Source organism: Ammospiza caudacuta, chromosome 2, assembly GCF_027887145.1.
Source record: "Ammospiza caudacuta isolate bAmmCau1 chromosome 2, bAmmCau1.pri, whole genome shotgun sequence".
Classification (NCBI taxonomy): Eukaryota; Metazoa; Chordata; class Aves; order Passeriformes; family Passerellidae; genus Ammospiza; species Ammospiza caudacuta.
The window spans coordinates 55169643-55190913 of NC_080594.1; the positions used below are offsets into that span (position 1 = coordinate 55169643).

The window sequence follows — 21271 nt, forward strand, 5'->3', positions numbered from 1 at the left end:
CACCCTCTGCCTGATAGACCATGCAGGGAGTCATTTTAGATTACTGAAATGGTAGAAAACTATCTCAGAAGAAAGGAAAAAAAAAGCAGACATGTAGAAGATGGCATCCTGCCATTCTAGTGAGCTGAACTGGCTCCAGGGAGACCCTAAGCAGCCCCAGAACAGGTGTAGAGAGAGCAGGAATACTCCTCTTTATGCCTCTGTGCCATTAAACCAGTACATCTGCTTCTGAAATGGAACCCAGGAGAATCTTTCCCTGATTCTGGGATCTCTGTGCAACAATTGAGGTGTGCTGGGCCTGAAGGAACACGCAGGAGAGCAGAGCAAAACTCTAAATGCAAGTGTGAGTCTCAACCATGCTTTTTTAGAGCATGTGTGTGGTGACTCCTGGTACTGCCTGTGTGTCTTGTATTTCCTAATCTGCAAATAACTGCCTGGGAGATGAGTATGCTACCCAGAAGACTTCTGACTGCTACATGAGTGACAGAAGGCCAAGCCAACCATCTTTCTCAGCTAAAGTAAATCTTCCATTTCACTCTAGCTTTCAACCTCAGCTCTGCACCTTTTCTTTCTTCCCATTCTCCTTCCATCCCAGTTGGCTCATTCTTTTATTCCAGTTCAGCTCTTATCCCCACTGCAAGGGAATGCATCAGGCTGCACCTATAGAAGCAACCATTATAGGTCCCTTCCAACTCAAAATATTCTCTGATTCTGTGAATCCACACTGTAGCAGGTGTCCTGAGGAGCTGGTATTTTATTCTAGTAATGACAATGAGGAGTGGTGATTGATTCCGCAGAGGTGACAGACACGTATCTGGACAAGGTAAGAGAACAAAGCCTGTGAAGTCAAACTGAATATATTTTTTGAGAATTTATTCCAGCACTTTATAGAAAACTGAGGTAACCCTAACAAAGGCAAAACTCAAGTCAGTATTACAGAAAGAATAAGAAAAATCATCAGTGAATTTATATGTGAAAGTACAACCATACTATTCATTTTTTAAAATTCTTCAAATTTGTACAAGTTTCAGGAAGACAGATTGGCTTAGATTGTTGGCAATTCACAGCTACTTTGAAAGCACAAATGAAACTGTTTCTGTACTGTAATGCAGCGTGACATTAGTATGAAAGAGTCAAGACCCTCCCTCTGCCTCTGATCTCATTTGAAGCATGACAACATCAGACTGGCATTACTAATGCACAGGTCCCCAGTGTACACTGGGTCTCACTTCTGCATGCTCTGAGCTTTCCATACCCTTTTCACTACAGATCTGTAGATGTCAAGGACTCCTAGCCTTGAGCATGCACTACTATGTATGTATGAGCAAAACACATTTATAAAAGACATTTTTAAATTAAATGTGCTTTCTCTTGGACCTTCTACAGTCTGGAAAAGATCTGCAGTTGGATCTCAGGAAAACTATTTCAGCTTCAGACAAAAACATTTGGAATGTCAAAGGACTAATGGAAGTCCTGAGAACAACTTTATGAACATTACTGCTAGAACTCAGTAAAATCCATTAATGTTTCCCATAACATTGAATCTAAACATGCATCAGCATGAACCATGAATGATAATTCCAAGTTGCAATATGTCCTAACATTTCCAGATAAAATAGAAACAAATGGATGTGGTCATTCACAACAGAACATTGCACAATGTCGAACAGAGTGCCTCTTTTTATAAGGAGATTCCAGATGGATGATGAGACAAAAGCAGATATATTATTTGAATGAATTTATAAGCAATGTTAAAGCTGCTATTTAATAAAATAAAAACCTGATTACTACGTAAGAAAATCTTTTTGGAAATGCTTTCTTTTCTCAAAATGTAGAAATTCTCCACTGGCAATCTTATAAAACACATACATGCTGCAAAAATGAAACATACAGAGGAGCAATGAAGAATTACCTCAGCTTTCACCACCACTTCACTTGATTGAAACTGTTCTTGTGTTCCATTAAGCATAATAATATATTTGGAAAATGTAAATAACCTAATTACATTTTTTTGCTTCAAGCTTCCAGGCACCAGTCATATATCGCAGTCGTATAAAAAGAAGATCCCTGCCCATCTGCAGCCAGCTCCAAAAGGGAACTAACTTAGAACCTGTGATTAATGAAGAAGAAAATCAGAATGACATTGTTAGGAAAAAAATGAGCACTGGCAAGACTCACATTTAAGCAGTCACAAACCCCTGCATTCTAAGCATACTCAGCCCCACAACCTAGATCTTAACATTAATAAAAAATATGTATTTTGAAAGGAATTGCTTTATAGTATTACATTATGCCATAGGTGAGACACTCTAGTTTGCAAGCAGCACAGTAATTCCATGTATGTGACAAGATGTGCACTGCTCCCCATGACAAGGCTTTGTTCAAGTAAATAGGAACCTGAGCACCAATAGCTAAGCAAGTAATTTATCTAGCAACTTTGGAGAAGAGGATCACCAGCTTGTCTTACAACAATAATATGAAGGTACCTATCTTGAGGCAAGGCAAGGAACCCACACTACAAAACCAAGCCTTCCACCATCTCTGTTAATATTTGTGTTGGGTTCAATGTACACATGGAACTGCACTGAAAGGAAACATTCCTAGTGAAGTTGGCTCAGGACATTCTCTACTTGCACCATTCATCATGACTACAGTTCATTATAATTTCTGTTGTCCAGGGGTTGTGCTGAAGAGATTTAAAAAAAGATAAAAACCTGAAAAGGGCAAAAAAATAGAGGAACCACATTTGATGGGGGGGAAGTGAGCCAAAGCAAGTAGAACCTCTTAAGCTGGCTCTGCACTGAAGAAATATGCATAGAGCTATACTTCCCAGTAACTTAGTGGCAGAGACCTCCCTACAGGTCTGAAACAATATCACATCTTAAAAAGACATGGTACTCTAGAGGAAGCCTTAGTAGCTGAGAATTTTGGAAAGCAAGATACAGTGAAATGGAATTTAATCAGTAAGCGATGATGGTCAGACTCCCTGCACAGTGTTTTAAAATTGCACTGATTTATTGACACATTACAGCAAGAAGACATGCCAAAACAGTGTTTTGTCCTAGAATTGTAATTTCTTACTTTTGTTTCCAGTGGGACTGCAGTTTCTCTGCCATGTTACCCCTTCACATACACTTTCTGTACCAAGCCATAGCAATAGGCTGGCAAGGACACGAAATTCAGTATGGAAAGAAGACTGTGTGCTATCAAAATCAGGTAAATTGGGCAATAACCTTGGATCTATTATTCTGGATTGACACGTCAGGAATCTTGTAAGAACATGAGCTATCTCCCCACCTTCTATTTCAGTCCAGTTGACAGCCACTTCTGCTATAGGTATTTTCAAGCGCTGGGCTATATAAAGAAGTTCCACATCAAATGCCCTGAAGAAGAACAGGAAATACCAAATATAATCACACATACTCCCAGATGAAAGACAGTGGAAATGTTAATTAAATGACTGTTCAGTTATGCAGTTGATACCAATGCTCCATGGGTCAGATACACATGGATGGGAAATTAATTTTCTTGACTAAACATCTCACAACATAGCCAAAATACAGACAACAATAACAATACTTCACTGTGTTCTGTATTTGAAGGTATAGATCAATCTGTGTTCAGCCCACTTCTTGCTTTTCCTTCTGTCACAATCAAAATTTAAACATTTTTGAAGACCATAAGACCAAGCAGTCAAATGCACAGTGTCACTCCACATCTCTAGTAGTTTCATCAAAGAGGACATCTACTTGCTGTGGCTTTATGCTGATCGGATGGGTGCTCCTTTTATTTTCTCAGTCAAGGAACTCAAGGCAGCAGCATAGAAGTGAGAAATTATTTATGTTACCATGCACAACCAAATTCAAACAACAGTTTAGTGACCACTTAATGCACAATACAAAAACCCTCTTGAGAGAGACGTGGGTTTTTTGGCTCAATTTTTTGCAGGTTGTACGGCAAAATTAATGGGGGCAGTGATCCTGCTGTGTCAGGTGCTCCTTCCTATTCACTTTGTCCAGAATGCACCTTAATCGTCTCAGTTGTCTGCACAGAGAATTGTCTGTGTTTCATTCCTGTAAATGCAGTCTCAAGTAGGCCTTCTGGCTCTGAAACACCAGATTTTGACAAGCAACAAGTAGTTTGGCAGCTTTTAATGCCTGTTTAGAAATCAGCATATGAAACTGCCAGTAGCTACTACTGACAGGGTAGAACACAAATCACAATTAAGAAGATTCTGATAATTTGCCTTGAAGTCTCGTTGCTGAATCAAAGACAGTTTTCTTTCAAAGTGAAAGAAAATATTTTGCCACTGGAGGAAATGTATGCAATAAAAAACCCCCAAAATTATTCATTCGTGCTTAAAGAGTTGCTTGAATTCACGTCTTTGGTAATTCCATTTAACACTAGAGAAAAGATGGAAAGGGACAAAGTGATCAAGAGCAGGCAGAAGACACACTTTAGCAGGTTGTTTGCCAAGTTCAGATGTTACTTCCTTCTACTCCAAGCCACCTTCTCCTTTTAAGAGGTGCATTTCTGTAAAACTATTAATAAATGCAACAACAGCAGCAGTCCACTCTGAAATGTGCACGTAGGTCTGACACACACAGGTAGGTTCCCCCTGAAGTGCAGACCACAGCAGGCTGCCTTGCTGGTGGAATCACAGGCACAGACCTGGACTCATGCTCCCTGTGTACAGGACAGGAGAGCCACTGATTCCACATGGGACAGCACTAAATCAAGCAAAGGCAGCACAGACAGATGTCATCTACAGAGGCTACAGCTATTCTGTACAGGGAATTTAGAGCTCCTCTGCAAATCTGATTTTGATTAGGACACAGGCCTTCTTACTGTCACCAAAAAAGTTAGAAGAATAAATTATTTTTTTACCTCAGTGAACTAAATCTGCTCCAAGCCGCCCTGTCATTTCACTGCTGTCTTTACATGAGGGTTGAATATTATTTTATTAATCACTCCATGGTCTCTTCTACTGAAGAGGTAGTATTTAATTTTTTGCTGACATTTTACATTTGTAAGCCAAAAACCCAATGTATTCACCTTCGAATGTTTATGAATCATGTGTATTAAGACTAAATCTAATTTTGTAATACTTACTTAAATGACTAAAAATCTTAAGAGACGCAGAATAATTGTCTGATGAATTAGACTGCATGAGCTGCTCTAAAAGTATTACATGAACTATTAGCCTAGTGAACTAATAGTTATTTGCAGTTATTCCTGTGGACAACTGATTACTGGAATGTCAGCACATACATCACAGAACAACAACATTAAATAGTTCTGTGAACTACAGGGCTCAAAGTAAGAGATTAAAAGCACAGGAATTAATCAAGTTGAACACTAATATTGTTACATGTTGTTGCCATTTGGGTCACAGTGAACATATCCTGAAATTAAAAAAAAACACAACCTATTCAAAGCTGAAAAAAGAATGACTTCAGTAGAATACCACTGGGTTGTCGTTTTTCATCCCTTTTCCCCGCCACCTTTCAGTATGCCAGAATGGTTAGTCAGGGAATACAGAGTGCAGCATGCTCAATACACTGACAGCAGTACAGGCACACTGCAGACCACCAGATCCACATGATACAGGAGAACCATACAGAAGCTTCCACAGCCAGGATTAAACTTGGGTGTGTTAAATAGAGCCTACACTAGAGGAGATCAAAGCCACACCCGTGGATGAGCTGTAAGTACAATTCATGGGCCATTTGTGAGCAGTTAACCCGTGACAGAACCGCTCCCAGAAACAGCAAGATATTATTCACACCATGTACTTCATTCTGCTGCCTCTTGGGAGAGGGACACACAGATTCCAATCTAAGTATACAGAGTTAGATAGCCAAAAATCTGTGGTGTGAACGATTTCCCCATCTATTTCTAATAGTAGCTCCATGACTTGCTAATTACCAGAAACATGTATTGTAAAGAAAAAATTCTCTATGTGGTTGTGTTTTGGTTAATTGTGTTACAATTTAAGACAATGCTGGCTAAAATTCATCTGAAAACCAAGCTGGTAGGTGTTTAATTGAATTCAATCTTTTTAAACTGAATCCTTAAGACGCTAGAGCTTATAAAATATCTATACTTAAAAATTATTCTGTATTTTAAAATTGCACTAGGACTCTTTCTGGTCCAGTTTTATGTGTTTCAAAAACCAAAATCAGACCTTCAGCTATAATGTTCTAACTGGAATTTATGAGTTTTGTACATCCAAGATATGTTTTTTCCAAGAAACTCTTAAAGGCAAAGAAAACAACAAATGGTCAAAGAGGTCTAACCATGAAACAAGATGCCAAATGGGCTAGACTGCCAGAACTGCCCTAGCTGAACTTGGGCTTTTGAAAGTCCACACCTCCGCCAAGAGCAGGACTTTTTAAAAGACAAAACATACAGAGGTAAAACAGCAAAAATATTTTTGCGTTGACTAGACACTCAGAAACAATTCTACTTGTCATGCACAAAAACAGGAAAAAACCAATTAATTCCACTGCTTGTGTTGGTCTACAATGGCACAAAAGCGGGAAAAAAAATCACTGCAGCAATATGAATGCTTATTTTTCTGTAACTTTTATATAGCAACTCATATTTAGAGATTAGTGACAAACTGGAGAACCATTTTTTTTACCAGTTTCTTTCCCAGTTTTAAATGTGAAACAAGTGCACAAGGCACAAGTTCAGTGCACAAGGCAATTTTATAGACAAAAGTAATAGCAACAATTTGATCTCTTCATTGATCTGCTGACTTGTACAATGCCATCATAAATTGCCACTTCACAAAAATACGTCCATCAAACCAGGATTAGAACTACATTTTGAATTTCCCCTCCTTTTATCATAAAGGTAGGACTGCAATTGCTTTGTCTAGTTCTCCTAAGGATAGACATTTTCTGGCTGGAAGAAAATGTATCTTTTTTTTTGTTGTCAGAAGAAATCAATGATCAAATTTAGGATAGGAAAACTCAGCCAGCGAGACCATTTAATTTTCCAGTATTTCTCCTGTGCATTAAAATTTAACATGAACAGTTACATCCTTTAGGACAAGACCATAAATGCAGAACTAGATCTTCTTTTATAGCCTGAAGTGACTAATTTCAACTGTCTCTGTTATGTTTTTATAATATCTCTTTTAATTTTCTTTTAAGTTTTAAATTAAAAAATCTGCTCCATCCATTTCTGAAAAACAGATTAGCTCTGTAATCAAATTCAGAATCTAAAACAGAAAGCATATGCTCTCTGTTCAAAAGGTTGCTTTCATTTCAAACTAATGTCAAAACTTTGCTATTTAGAAAGTAAATTTCAAGAATGCTTCGTTTATATTCATATATACACAGCCAAAGGATAGTTAAACAAAAAAGACAATGAGAACACTCCCCAAAAAAAGGCAGTTTAGGATGTAACTATCGAATGTATAAACAGTTTGTAGTATCTATTAATTTTCAAATGCCTTCTAAAATTTAGGGTTAGATTAAAAAATATTCTAGGAAATATCTTGGTCTCTCTTTAAGAAGCGTTACATGATCCTTATTGCCATAATAATAAAACTGCATTTTTCCTTGTATGCTTCAGTTTCAAGATTTCTTAAATGTAAGCATCTATAAATCATATTCAGTGCAGCAAGAAGAAAAATTCTGGTCTGTTTTCTAGTATTTTAAATATTAAAGAGGTGATATTCACATCAATGTGCACTGGAATGGAAAAAGCATGGGAAAAGTATTAAGAAGTGAGGGTCTAAGCAGGTGGGAATTATTAGATAGCTGATTTTATAGTACTTTTGTATTAACTTGATGACTGAACATGTTATGCATCAATTTTACTCTAAGTGTTTTTTATAAGCATTTCACCTAGCACTGTAGTCCCCCCACAAATCCAAGCCTGACTAAGCTTGAGCAGACAGCACAGACGATTTGGTTTGTGCAGAAGCCTGGTGTTCATTCCCTTCAGCAGTTCACCACACGTTCCAGCACAGCAGCTGGGGAGCCCTTGGCAGGCTCAAGGACCAGGGTGCTTAACTCAGATGGCTTTTATCCTTTTAAATCCAGCATCCTCCTCCATTATTCCCTGAACATCTGAGCACTGACCACACAGAACTGAACACCCCTTCAAGTACCTAACAGACCTGCACCCCACTTGTGAGATTTTAAGAGTCAATGAGAATCAAATGTCCAATTCCTTGGATGTCAAGTAGCCCCAGTGAAGTGACGTAGAAGCAGAAATAAATCCAGATTTCAGAGCCTGTTATCCAGTACCAAGAGAGTGGTTCCTCGCTACCCCTTGCTGACGGTTTCTGTAGGAACAAGTTGCTTTGTGAGCCAACTGGAGCCACATTGTTCCAGGTCAGCAGAAGTACAATTCCAACTACTATTTCTTATTCTTCTGTCTCCATATTCATGATATGTACAGAACCTCTATGGCACGATGTCTAATCAGTTTGTATTTTCCTTTTTACACGTTATGCAATAGAAAGACATCAGATTTGCTAAAAAAGAAGTTTCCAGCATTGAGCTATTTCAGATTCTTACACAATTACATACAAAGAAATCTAATGCTATGGGATGAATGTTTGATGTCCCTATATAATTTCCATAGCAATTATCCTAACTGTTTGTACAACATTGACATTTCACTTAGGACTATCATTTCCCTGAATATATGCACTCTCCCCACATACTTATACCTCCCCATCTCCCAGTTTATTTCCAGATCTTTTAATATTAACTGGGAAAGGAACAATACTTGATTTGTGCACTGACATGCTATCTTCCAGTTACAGAGGCTAAATGACTAGCTGTGGAGCAGAAAAGTAACTTTTGAGACCTTTGAGGTTTTTTTCTTCAACAGTGGCAATAATCTGAGTTTCACTCCTCTAAGAGGGTTTAATTTTCCACACACCTTGCCAAAGCTTTTGATCTTGAAATCTCTACTGTTCTGTCAGATTTGGTTTAAATCAGCCAATAAATATAAAAAAGAAGACAGGTAAACACAAAGAGTGTTGATTGAGAGATGAGCATGAAACCAGAAAATACATTGCCAGTTTGTACAGAAGTAAACCAAATTTTAAAAGATCCAAAAAAATCTATAGCTGTTTTAGGCAATTTCTGACTTATAATTATCTGAAGAGCTTATTTCTTGGAAGAACTTGAGTTGCTCTTTTCTTGACACACAAAACAAGCATTCTTCATCACTAACTAGCACATTTCAGATAAATAATAAAACATACAAGGGATTAGTTTATGGATTACTGTAGATAAAAGAGCAAGAATAGAAGGCTCATCTTCTAGTGGCACACACAAGGCTCAATGAACTAAGACATGAAGATCTGCCTGTATGTTCCACACCAACGACCTAATTACTATAAAATGTTAGCAATATTCCTTTTTCATTGCTTCTATTCCTGGATAACAGGGTACAGCACATTTTTTTTTACTCTTTCATTCTTTTGGTGCTAGATAATTGAAGTGGCAGAAGAAAGCTTGTTTTTACCTAGAAAACACTTCATATAAACAATAAATACTATTACAAAAAAATCCTTAATTTTAAAAATGAATAAAATTTAAGATTGAATTTTTACAGCTGAAACTGATTATCCTCATTTATTTCTTTCAGTTTTCTTCTTGAAATGTTTAATTTATAAAATGAAGTTAAATAAGACAATTTTGAGATGTGCACTTCTGGGCCTGGCATATGAGTTTAACCATTTATTACTAGTACTTAGAAAAATCCTGTATGTGAAATTTACAGAGCTTTATAGATCAAGACTGGGTTTGGAGGTAGCAGCACAAATCCTACTTCTGGCTCAGGCACAGTCTCCTTTAGTGCAATAGGCAACCCACTCAGGTGGGAAAATGATTTTCTGACTGTTGACTGCTCAGTTCAGTGCAACAATAGCTCTCTGTTCCACACGAGATCTGTGTGCCCAAACACCACCTTTGCAACTGCAGTCTGGAGGGGCAGTACAGCTGTCAGAGCTCAGCCCGAAACTATACACATTGGAATTGGCTAGGACTGTAGGATTGCACACAATCCTGTTTGTGTTCAGCAACACTGTTCAGCAGTTCTGCTCCCTGTCAAGCAAACAGAAGCCCATGAGAGATTTTCTTGAATGAAGAAAATAGTTTGAAGAAGTTTGATTACACCTAATTAAACTATCCTTCTTAGCAAGGCTTGTGGCATAGAAAATCTACAGAAATTATGGTATTTGTGTGAAAATAGTGCTTCAGTCCCATAATAGCTGTCATGGCTGTATAACTCACATATGGGAACTGTTGTAGCTAAATTATAACTAAAGAAGCTCTAAAGTAATTAAAAAAACACACATAATTTTCAGTTTTCTGAAATTAAAGATATCTGTAAATGTTCCTCACATAAAATACTTTAGCAAGAAAATAGTAAAGAATAAGCATTTGCTTTCACTTTACAGTCCTGAGCAATTACAAACACCTTATCAGATATTGGTTTTACATAAAATGCTTTGGATAGGCATTACTGAATTCGAATGTATAAAAAATAACACTGATAGGAGATTTGAATATGATTAATAACTCTTAACTTTCCTAATCATAATAACAGCTACTGTCTATTTCTTACTCTGCTTGCATGGCTTATATCTGTAAAAGGAGAGAGGACTCTCAGAAATTGGGAGTGAATTACAGCACCATGAAAAACTGTTTGAAATTTCTTCTGGAGAAAGAAGAGTTATTGGGATTTTCAGTTGTTTGAGGCCTTTTTGCCTCTTCTTCCCCTCTCCTCTTTCCTAACAAATTACCATTTCCTATGACAAGGCAAAACCAAAGTTTTTTATCCAACCTAGGGTTACAAACATCTTCTGAGAAAAGAGAAATTAAATAAAGAATAAAATTAAATAGCCAACTAGTTTGCTACAACGTATCTTAAAAAGAACATAGAATTTCTAGCAATTACCAGGATACTTTAACATAACACGAAATGAAAGCTGCCATGCAGGCAATACTATAATTGGCTGAGATGCATTACACAGACATCACATGCTTCATTGTAGCTGCAACACTAAAATTACTTTTTCAAACCCATGTTCAATTATAAAAAAACACCACCAAAAAAAAGGAACAATTTACCAGCGTTCTATGTGAAGATTTGAGAAAGTCTGCAAGGCAGCTTGTCTGGTAAGAAGTTTAAATCCGCACTGTGTGTCCCGGATCTCTTTGACACAGAGAAACCACACCAGGAAGTGGAACCCATACATGAGGAGAGTTCGAAAGTAAGAGCGCTGTGGACAAAAGGCAAGAAGTTATCTGGCTTTATTTGAGTGATGAGTGAATTGCATGAAGAGAGCTGTCTTACAGGACAGTAATCCTGTTTCATGACAGCTTTCAAAGTTTGTAAACTGGTTGTATTTTGCATTGGAATGAAAACAGAACTTAAAAATTGTTACAGTACAAACAAAATATTGGCTGAAAGAGAAATATTTTGATCTAGGGAAAGACTTGCCAGTCATGTGTATAGTCTAGGACAGGAGAAATCCAAATTCCTTTTTCTCCTCTCCCCAGTTCAGAGCAGTTTTTCACTCTGGATTATGCCTTATTAAGTAAAGCAGGAACCTGCACCTGAATTTCAAATAATTAGTGGAACAGCCATAGTATCTTCTGAATGATTCTTTGGAAGTATATAATGGACTGAGTGAAAACCAGGTCTAAAGTAAAGGCTGCTGTGCAAAATATTTTCTATTTCCAGCAATGTTACAGTCATCTCTTTTGTTCTTTTGCTTTCACAGATATATTTTATATTCCTGATATTTGTACCCAGCCTATTCATTGGTTACACTTGTGCTCCTGACATAATAATCATACAGATAAGTTTGGCCATGAACTCCAGAGGCTGGAGTCTGGATTTGCAGAGGTCCCTCTTAGTCTTTTATTCAAGACAGCTCCTAAACAACTAGAACTGTGATCTAAAAATTGCTTCTGAACTCACTGCTGTTCTCAAGCGAAATTTAAGTGATTGTATCTATGACTGCAAGCCATATACCATGTAAAATCATTAGGAGTCAATGATTCAAGTGTAAAGTGTCACTGGGTGATAAGAGATGCCTCCAAAGCCAACAATTTAGAATCTCACTTGAAAAATAGAGAAGATGCTTGGCTTGTTATGTAATAGCCTTTGGCTTAAGAAAAACCAAATTCATAGCTTGTGTCTTATGAAAAGTGCTCCTGCCCCAGGTTAATGGTGGATCTGGTGTGGCTTCTTTGGCACTTTGGGCTCTGTGACCAAGAACACCAGGCTCCCACCAGGGCCAGAAGGGAAGTGCTAGGAGGCTGCATGACTGTCAGACAGTGAAACTGTGCATTTACTTCACAAAGAGGAGGTCTTGGGTTATACTTATCACTCCTAAGACTATTTATGCAAGTCATAGTATATATTCATTAAAAGACATTAACAATTCTGGAGGCAGACCAGAATTCTTGATGTATTGACACTGAACACAAGGGTGAAATTCTGGTTTTAATAAATTCAACACAGCTGCTTATCACAGCTTCATTCTACTGTTTTAGATGCCAATAAGTCCAGAGAGAAATTCCAACATCTAAAAGCCTGCTCTGCAACTTTTTTATACCTATTGCACTATACAATAGGTATAAAAGACTATAGTCTTGTCCCACTATAGTAAAGGTAGTCTTTCTATTGCAGTCTAGGGACAACTGGGTGATGAAATGAAATGGACTACACATTTCAAGCAAATCAGTACTACCTAACCAGTTTGTTATTCCTCTATTAAAATTCAGAAATATGGGAAGAAGCAGGAAGCAAAGGATGGACATGTCCTAACAATTATACTTCTGTATTAAAAGACGGAAGTCCTGTTCCAATTCCTCTCCCTAATGTAGCAAGACCTTAAAGAAAAATGAATACACTGAGAAAAGTCTGTCCATATCCAGTACTTGACCATACAATGAAACACTTTTTCTGGGTTCCACTTTATCAGCTACATAATCTCCCCATAGCAGTTCCTAGTTTCTGAAAATGATGAAGGTTATTTTCTTGTTGAGTTGTTTTTTTGGTTTTGGTTTCTTTTTCTTTTTGAGGATGAGGATGCTTTGAGGATCCATTGAGGATGCAAATATACGCACAGCAATATTTACAAGAACTCAGGAAGAGTGAACCACTCCAATACTATCTGATAAACCAGAAGAAAAAGTACAGATCTACAAGAGGCTGAACATTGCCAGTGTAACTTCTTTTGAACTTCTGTAACTATTTCAGTAGTCGTGTATATATTTTAGAATAATTTCAAGTACTAAACATCAGTATAAACAAAGCTTACTCTTGAGAACATTCACCATGAAGAGCATGTCCAATGACGCTAAAAAATGAGCCCAGCAATGTGTCTGTTGCAATACAAGTTCCATGCCTGTGCTTTGTCAATTACTGTCTGCCAAGACATCAGAAAATCAGATGCAAGATAAAGCCATGTGCCTCTGCATCACTGTTTATTACACAAGAATCACACGTAGCACAGTACTGTCTGTGTGTTCAAAACTCAAAAATTTTACTATGAGTAATACAGAAGACTTAAAACCACTTTCCCATGAATAGAGGTACTCTTCAAACAGCTGGCTGCTAATTATCCCTAACTCATTTTCAACAGGTTTCAAGATCTGCAGTCCAAGTTCTGGCACTGGAAGGAAATCAATAATAATGAACTCATCAGCTGCCTTCCCTTCGAGCCCCACTACTGGTTACTGGCTACCAATTCTGTCAGGGTTTAGAAGCTCTGCTTGTGAAATACTCTCAACTATAAAAATTAAATCCATAAATTGGAACACTAACTGAAATAACTTCAAAGTGCTTAAAATCTAGAACACATCCTTTGTATGTGATGGAGGATATCCTGCATGTATGACAAGCTTCTCCTTATTTTTAGCTTCCATTCTTTAAAAAATATTGATTATCTACTTGCAAAACCTGTAGAGCAGAAACAAATAATGGAAATATTTGGTTATTAGTACACAGCAGGAAATGGAAACAAACCTTTGCTATTGAGTCCTTCTCCAGATGAGCTCTAGAACCACAGGAAATAGCCATCCCTTCCTGTACAGGAATATAAATTAATGAGTTGTTTCTTAAATAGTTATTATTTGAATTGGTGGAATCTTGTGTTGAGAACCATAAAATTAAAAAAAAACAAACTTCAAAGCAGTACACTTTTCAGCTTCCTGTAGGTGCACTTCTTCTACTGCTAGGTTTTGAGGCTAAATCAGTCTTCTACAATTAAGAGACAATCTAAAGTTTATTACAATTTGCATAAGGTGCATGCAAATTGCCTCCATTTATTCAGGTCTTGTTTAGCTTTAAATTGTTTCCTTTATGCACACGGGCAAATGTTAGCAGCACAGATAAGTATGCAGCATTCCTAGGAACAAAGTGTTACAATGTACATTTTCCTTAAATATTGCATGATGGAAGCAATAACAGAATGAAGCACTTGTTGCACTGATGTATCTTCAAACAAATAAAATGCCACTATGTCAACAAAAAATATAATCTCAAATTAAATCAACATGATCAAAACAAATTCTCACACTACTTCTCACATAAAATCTCTCAAATCTACTCTATTTGAGGTCAGTGCTGGAGAATCAGCAGCTGCTGCAGCCCTGGTAGGGAAGAGCATCAGGGTCACATGCTGCCCGCTGGGTCCTGCACTTGTGGCTCCTGCACTGACAGGCTGTGACCCCTGCCACAGGTACATCCCCCACAGCTCTGTCTGTAAGGCTGCACATCTCTTCTAACACTCTGGGAAACCAGCTACAAGTACCTCACCCATCTGCATTTAAGCAGAAAATAAACCTCAATTCTTTCAAGTCAAGCTCCCAAAAGAGAATGACTGTGCAGGGAGGTGTTCTTGTTCCACAGGTTCTTGAATTTTTGTTTACAATAAAAGTTCTTCCAAATACTGTCATTAAACTAAGGATCCTGAGAAAAGAAAACCTATATAAAATATGGTAGAATTAAGATGCACCCTTAAAGGTATACAGGATGACATCAGATAAAATGAAAAAACAAAACAGCTCACAAAGAGGACTAAGTAGGCATCACATGGTATTTATACAGAACAGAACAACTTCAAACAATTTGCAGGAAGGATAAACAGCAAATAGAACATTCTGTACTGCCTTGGAGTAGGCACAATGGATGCAAAGGAGGTAAGAACTCAGTGAAAGCTCCTTCTGACAGCCCATTCTTGAGGCTTCTAACCTTACACTTAGACCTTCAGACTTACACCTAGATCTTCAAATAGATCTCAAAAAGTTTGAAGAGAGCTATAAAAGTCTATCTTGTGTATTAAAGTATGCATGTGTATTGCAGAAAAAGCATGAGAATTTATACCCACAGGCCATGGCTGGAGATTCTTCAGACCTTCTTCTACTTTTTCAATATCTGCAAATTTTGTAGCTCCATCTGCGTCAGCCATAAGAATTGTTTTCCCCCGAGAACTAAAGACACCCTGCAATGAAAATAGTCAATACAAAAATCAACGCCTTTGTAATCAAGTATTTGTCATAAGCTAGGTGCACAACACTCCAAAAACCTATGTAGTAACGAGACAGTGATATCTCTCAGATTCCACACGGCAGGTGAGTCTTAATATTCTGCTAGTAACAGTAATTTACCTATTTATATGGTAGTAACATCTAGAGAATTCACACTCTGAGTGACAGACAAGGCATGAACATGAAAGGCTAACAGTCCTTCTCAGGAAAACCTAAATCTAAAAGGCAACAAGTTGCTACAGTCAGCTCTAGAGGGGAGCATGAAGAAGCAGTGATTAGCAGTTGCCACTGCAGAGGATGGCTTTTCTTGGTCACGTGCACTGCGGAAAGGAGGATGCAGTGCGAGTTTTTCCTAACACCGTTTCATGAAAATTCAAGAGCTATTTCTCAAAACTAATTTAAGACTAAGTCTCAAGTCATAGTATCACTGCAAAACACTTATGATGCACAGGTTTCACAGCTTAATTTGCTATATGCTTGGTCAGAAATATTTCATAATTTTTGAAGGGGGCCAGACAGGAAAACAATTAGCAGTGCATGCGACAGAAGTACTGTTGCAACCAAGCATGTGTGCATCTGGAAAAGCCTGTCAAGGAAGTAGCTGTACACACATCCACTCTACATCATGCATTGTAAAAGTATATCACACAGAAAACTGTTCTCTTTCTCTTGGAATAACTTCAAATTTGTATCTCTTACAACAGTTCCATATGTTCCAACATTATGTTGTCTCAATTTCCGACAGTTATTAATTATTCATAAAAAATAAATTGACATACTAAAGACAGAGCTGAAAATACAGATAAAGACACATCACTGACAATCCATAGATGATACCACCCTTTTTCAGAAAAGCAAGGTGTCATACATCGTAGGAATACAATGCTCCTTCTAAATGTGAAACAGCTATTTCATACTTAGAACATGCTCATTTTATGATAATATCTATGTGAAAGCATGAATTGTGCTGTTTTGACTATCGAATGTGGGTGATAGCAGTGGGCTTCAGTAAACAAACTGTGCTGAATGAGTTCTTGTTTATCAGCCATGTTAAAAACCACAGCCATGACCTGGACAGTGAAGTTTGCCAATTTGACTCTATTTTGTCTACAAAAGCTTAACTTTAATCTGTAACAGTTTTGGGTTATTTTTTTTTTTGTTGGCTTTTATAAATGCAAGTATATTTCTAAGTAGAACTAACATGAATATGAGATTCCAGCAGTTTTTTCCACTTTGAATTATTGTATTATAAAAAAGTCCGTTATTGATCTTTCTGGAAAGACAACACTGCTACCAAGATCTAAAACAGTCTTATTTTGAAAAATATTTTTGCTTTAATTTACAGAATCTGTACTCAGTTTTCTCCTAATCATTTTGTTAATGCATTGAATTCAAAATGTCAATCAGTACAGCTCTATCTTCTGCATACTTGGGCACAGGTAGTTCAAACAGAGAAGGAGATGAAAGTATTAATTACCGTCCTGACTGCTCCCCCTTTCCCTCGATTTTTTTCCAAAGATATCACTCGCACTTTGTCACTTCCATATTTCTTGCAGTACTCCTTTGCAACCTGACAGATACACAAAAAGCCAGCATAAAACAAAACCAGGAACCAAAGGAGAAGTGTACATTTGCTCACCCTTCAAAAGAAAATAAATTAATAGCACAGAGCTATAACCACTTCAGTCAGCACAAATACATTGCCGGTGTTCACTGGAGTCTGTTTGGGGAAATAAAAAACAGTTCACAGTCAAAACAAGAAGACTGAAGAAATGAAGTAATGTCCAATAAGAACAGGATATTTCCCTAAGCAATCTCAACTCTCATCCTCCCACCTCTAAAAAACTCAATCCTAATTTAATTTATATCATACTACTACAGACCTTTTCAATTAACACCAATAGTTCATAAAAGAAATACAATTTTCTATGACAGCCACCTATTTCTCACTTGTCTTGCTGCTATTTGAGGTTTTGAAGAAAAATTCATATTGATCTAAAACCCCATTCACACTGCAAGGATCTGAACATTTTGGTACATGTGGGTGGGGAAGAGAAAGCTTGAGTTTTCTTCTAATTTTTTCTAAAGGTTGTCTTGAGTCCTTTTAAGTCCAGAGGCCTGCAGACATTGTATGTTCAGTTGAGAGAGATGGTAGAAAAAATGCACAGCAGTCAAAAACATATACCAGCAATCCTTAAAGCAATATGCATTTTAGTGTCTACCTCAAACATCTTCCAAGCAGTAGAAAAAAAACCCCACAAGCTGGCTAGCCTTCCTTGTCAGTGACATATATCAAAAGCAGAAGAAAACAGAACTATTTTGAAAATACTACTTACTGGCGCATGGATTTTTAAATTAACAATCACACAAAGGGTGCGGGAAAGAACTGTGTCACCTGTTCTGTCAATCACAGTATGAATTAGATCTTTTAAAAGACTTTTTAGCTTCCTCAAATTCATATTCACATCATCACTATGCACATGTAGAGTACTTCAAGTGAAATTTCTTGAAGTTAGGATTAGAATTCTTAGAACCTCAGCTGCAGGAAAATGGCTGTCACAGTTGCCGATCAAGAAAACTAGAATTTGCAAAACAATAATATGTGTATTCATCTGCAGATGCACCATCCATGTTGCAACAACAGAGGCAATTCAGAAATGTGAACTTCAACTGTCAACCAAAATATAGTTATAAACCACTGGTATATTCCACAAATATACAAAAATCGGAACAAAATTCATGCCTCTGATTGCTTGGGAAGACATTACTTTTTCTTACCTTTGCAGTTTGATCTTTACTACCATCATTAACCACTATCACTTCATAAGTGAATGAAGGATCTTGTTTCTTGAAAATAAAAGCAGAAATAATGCATTTTGTTTCAATTTCATGCAATTTGTTAAGTAGGCAGTAGGCCTTTCAAATGTCATTATTCTTTTCTCCCTAGAAGTCATTCATAGGTGCCAACAGATACTAATATGAGGCAGTAAATTTGTTAAGAAGACATAATTACAAGAATTTTGCCATTTTTGATGCAGATACCTTTACACTGGCTTGTCATGCTACCATCTAGAACTGAAAAATCAATTTAGCTGTAGAAGATGGAAGCTTAGAAAAACATCACTTTTAAGAAAGCCCAAACAAAACAAAATCCACAAACTTTCACAACGAGCTTCTTACCCAGAGAACAAATCCTAATGAAGAACAGATGCTTATGAAACTTGCTGGAACAAACCAGGACTTAGCTTAGAAAGTTAAATGCATGGTTAATCCTTAGCTCTGTCTTGGGCAGATTTCATGCATATCAAGATTATTTCATCCTACAGTAGCACATTAAATTTTTACTTAATTTAAAAATACTTTCTGGCACTCGATCTAAAAATAACTGGTAAGATACAGAAGCATTATTTCTAAGTGGCCAAGTGCTACTGTTTTAAGGTACACCAACATAACAAAGTGACTAGATCACTGACTCGTTACGCATAATACACAGAAAAACAATAAATTTTGAATGCAAAAAGAAAATACCTGTCTTTTTTCTAGATAATCCAAAGCTTCATCCATCATAAGTGGTACTAGAGAAAAGGTGGAGGAAGTCAGGTTAGCAGCTTATAACACCAAAAGCACCTGCACAAGCAAGCTGAAAACAGCCACAAAGCAAGGCTCAGCAAATCAACTCTTTCATACAACACTACTTTCAGTGACCAAGCTTAGCAGCTGCAACTCTAAGTGCTGTCCTTTCTGAATGCAGAAAGAACACTGAAGAAAATCACATACATGATAAAAAGACAGGATAAAAATATTTTTTCTGAGGAACCAACTTTTCATTTTGAAGTATGTAATTCTCTACACAACATTAAAGGAAAAAAACATTCTTTATGACTGAGCCTGTAAAACAGCACTGACTTTTATCTATTTAAGCAAGCTGTCAGCTTGTGCACTGCCCCATCACTTTAGAGTTTGATTATGTCTATCACATCTAAATGCCTTCACTCAGTATCAGGTACTCCTATCTATGGCCAAATCAAACACAAACCAGTGAGATCATCACTTTTTCTGCTTGTCTGAAGCTGCTGTTGTCGTTTTAAAGAGTGGGAAGTTCACAAATAAATGAAAAAAGTATTTTACTACTTCTTGCCTTGCAGCATTTGAAGGGGCAATGAACAGCCATTCTTCTGGGGTTCATTAAAATTAAGAGGATTCTTACAAGTGCCCCATGCTATTTTTAGCAGTAGAAATCAAGTTACACTATGCCTTAATTTTGAAATCCAACGTACTTGGACTGTTTTCTGGAAACTGTGCCCAAAATCTGGCCTGCCAGAATCTACTGCTAGCCCAACTGACCTCTGCATTATTACAGTAACAACTGACAGATTTTCTTCTTTTCCTCAAAACTAGAAAAATCTTACACCGGTTTTCCTCATTGTATGAAGGCACAACGACAGAGAGTTCTCTTGTAGCAGGATCATGTAAGATTGGTGCAGATCCTTTCCTGCACTCAGCATCTTCGTGGGGCATTGTTTTGGCAGTCACATGAGCGATTACACAAATCTGTGATGAAGAAGAAATGAAAAAAGTTGTCAGGCATTCTGTTAGAAGCTTACCTATCTGTTAAATGTGCTACCAGGGGCAACCAAGTATATTTCAGTAACGAGGTGGGTCACTGTTGTGGAATTTCACACAGGACCAAAACCCTCTCATGCTGTTTGGTTACTCCCACTGTGGTCACTGTCAGCATCATTGGCTTGCTGCTGTTTTTAACTGCAAAGCATGCAGGTGCCTCCAAAGACATGGTCCAAGCTCCTTCCTCCTCCTTGAGCACAAAAGCAGGTGCCACCTCTGATCCCCACCAAGCCACTGAAATCAATGGTAAGGCTCACGACAGGCCAGTCATATGTGCTTGCAAAACTAAGGCTCTGATTGCTTTATGCACGGCTAAAAAAAGCGGTAGAACTAGGGTTCTGGAGCACTTTTACTTGGTGGCATCACACACAGAATCACTTAGGTTGAAAAAGAACTCTGAGATCACCGATGCCCCAACACCACCGTATCAATTAGACCACAGCACTGAGTGCCACGTCCAGTCTTTCCTTAAACACCTCCAGGACGGTGCCTCCGCCACCTGCCTGGGCAGGATGCATACGTGGCACTGCGGACAGGCAGCAGAATTTCGCTTTCCAGGGGGTCGATCTTCTTAATCTCGCAGGGCATTTCAGATAGGCAGACACCACAGAGCCACTTCCCAAATGGTTAACGCGAAGGCGTTACCAGGACATTTCCCAACACGTACTCTAAGGCTGAAATGCTCTGTCTTGGTGCCCTTTGCCAGGCACGGCACCCCACGCCTTGCCGAAACACGCTGCCCGCACAACCCCCCGCACAAGCGCAGCCCTGCCGGCTTCTGCCGCCCGGCCCGGGCCGGCCCTGCCGCCTGCGGGACAGCGGATCCCCCGGACAGGGCCGGGACCCCGGGCAGCGCCCCCACCCCGCGCCGGGGGGCGGGCATCGGGCGGCCTCGCCCACCGCCCCCGCCACGGAGCCCCCCGGGCCCGCCATGCGCGGCTCTCACCAGGACGAGGAGGAAGGCGGCGAGGGCCGCCAGCGCCAGCGCGGCTGCGGGCAGGGACAGGGGCAGGGACGGGAGCGGCGGCAGCGCCATCGCCCGCGGCAGCCGCGGGGCCCCAGCGCGCCGCGACAGCGACGCGGAAGCGGCCGCGCCGCCCGCC

The 21271-nt window shown here is 38.5% G+C and overlaps 1 protein-coding gene across 2 annotated transcripts; it reads right to left on the minus strand.

The window, feature by feature from the left end:
* Positions 1 to 846: 846 nt before the first annotated feature.
* On the minus strand, positions 847 to 21267 carry ALG5 (ALG5 dolichyl-phosphate beta-glucosyltransferase). Of its 2 annotated transcripts, XM_058825272.1 has the most exons (10): positions 21115 to 21267; positions 19955 to 20096; positions 19074 to 19120; positions 18324 to 18392; positions 17023 to 17115; positions 15386 to 15499; positions 14023 to 14082; positions 11112 to 11263; positions 3298 to 3383; positions 847 to 2110 (listed from the first exon to the last, which is right to left on the minus strand). In XM_058825272.1, the coding sequence occupies exons 1-10, from the start codon at positions 21202 to 21204 to the stop codon at positions 1998 to 2000; spliced, it is 966 nt and encodes a 321-aa protein (XP_058681255.1). In that variant the 5' UTR covers positions 21205 to 21267; the 3' UTR covers positions 847 to 1997. The 2 variants fall into 2 exon arrangements, with proteins under 2 accessions (XP_058681255.1, XP_058681257.1); XM_058825274.1 differs by lacking the exon at positions 18324 to 18392.
* Between the last annotated feature and the right edge of the window lie 4 nt (positions 21268 to 21271).

Bases quoted from the DNA above. Each gene is read 5' to 3' on its own strand.
- ALG5 (XM_058825272.1), bottom strand. From the start codon at position 21,204: ATGGCGCTGCCGCCGCTCCCGTCCCTGCCCCTGTCCCTGCCCGCAGCC. The intron at 17,116-18,323 runs GTAAGAAAAAGT...TGTATCTGTCAG, and splicing joins GTAAAGATCAAACTGCAAAG to GTTGCAAAGGAGTACTGCAA. The intron at 11,264-14,022 runs GTTTGTTTCCAT...TTTTGTCCACAG, and splicing joins AGAAGGACTCAATAGCAAAG to CGCTCTTACTTTCGAACTCT.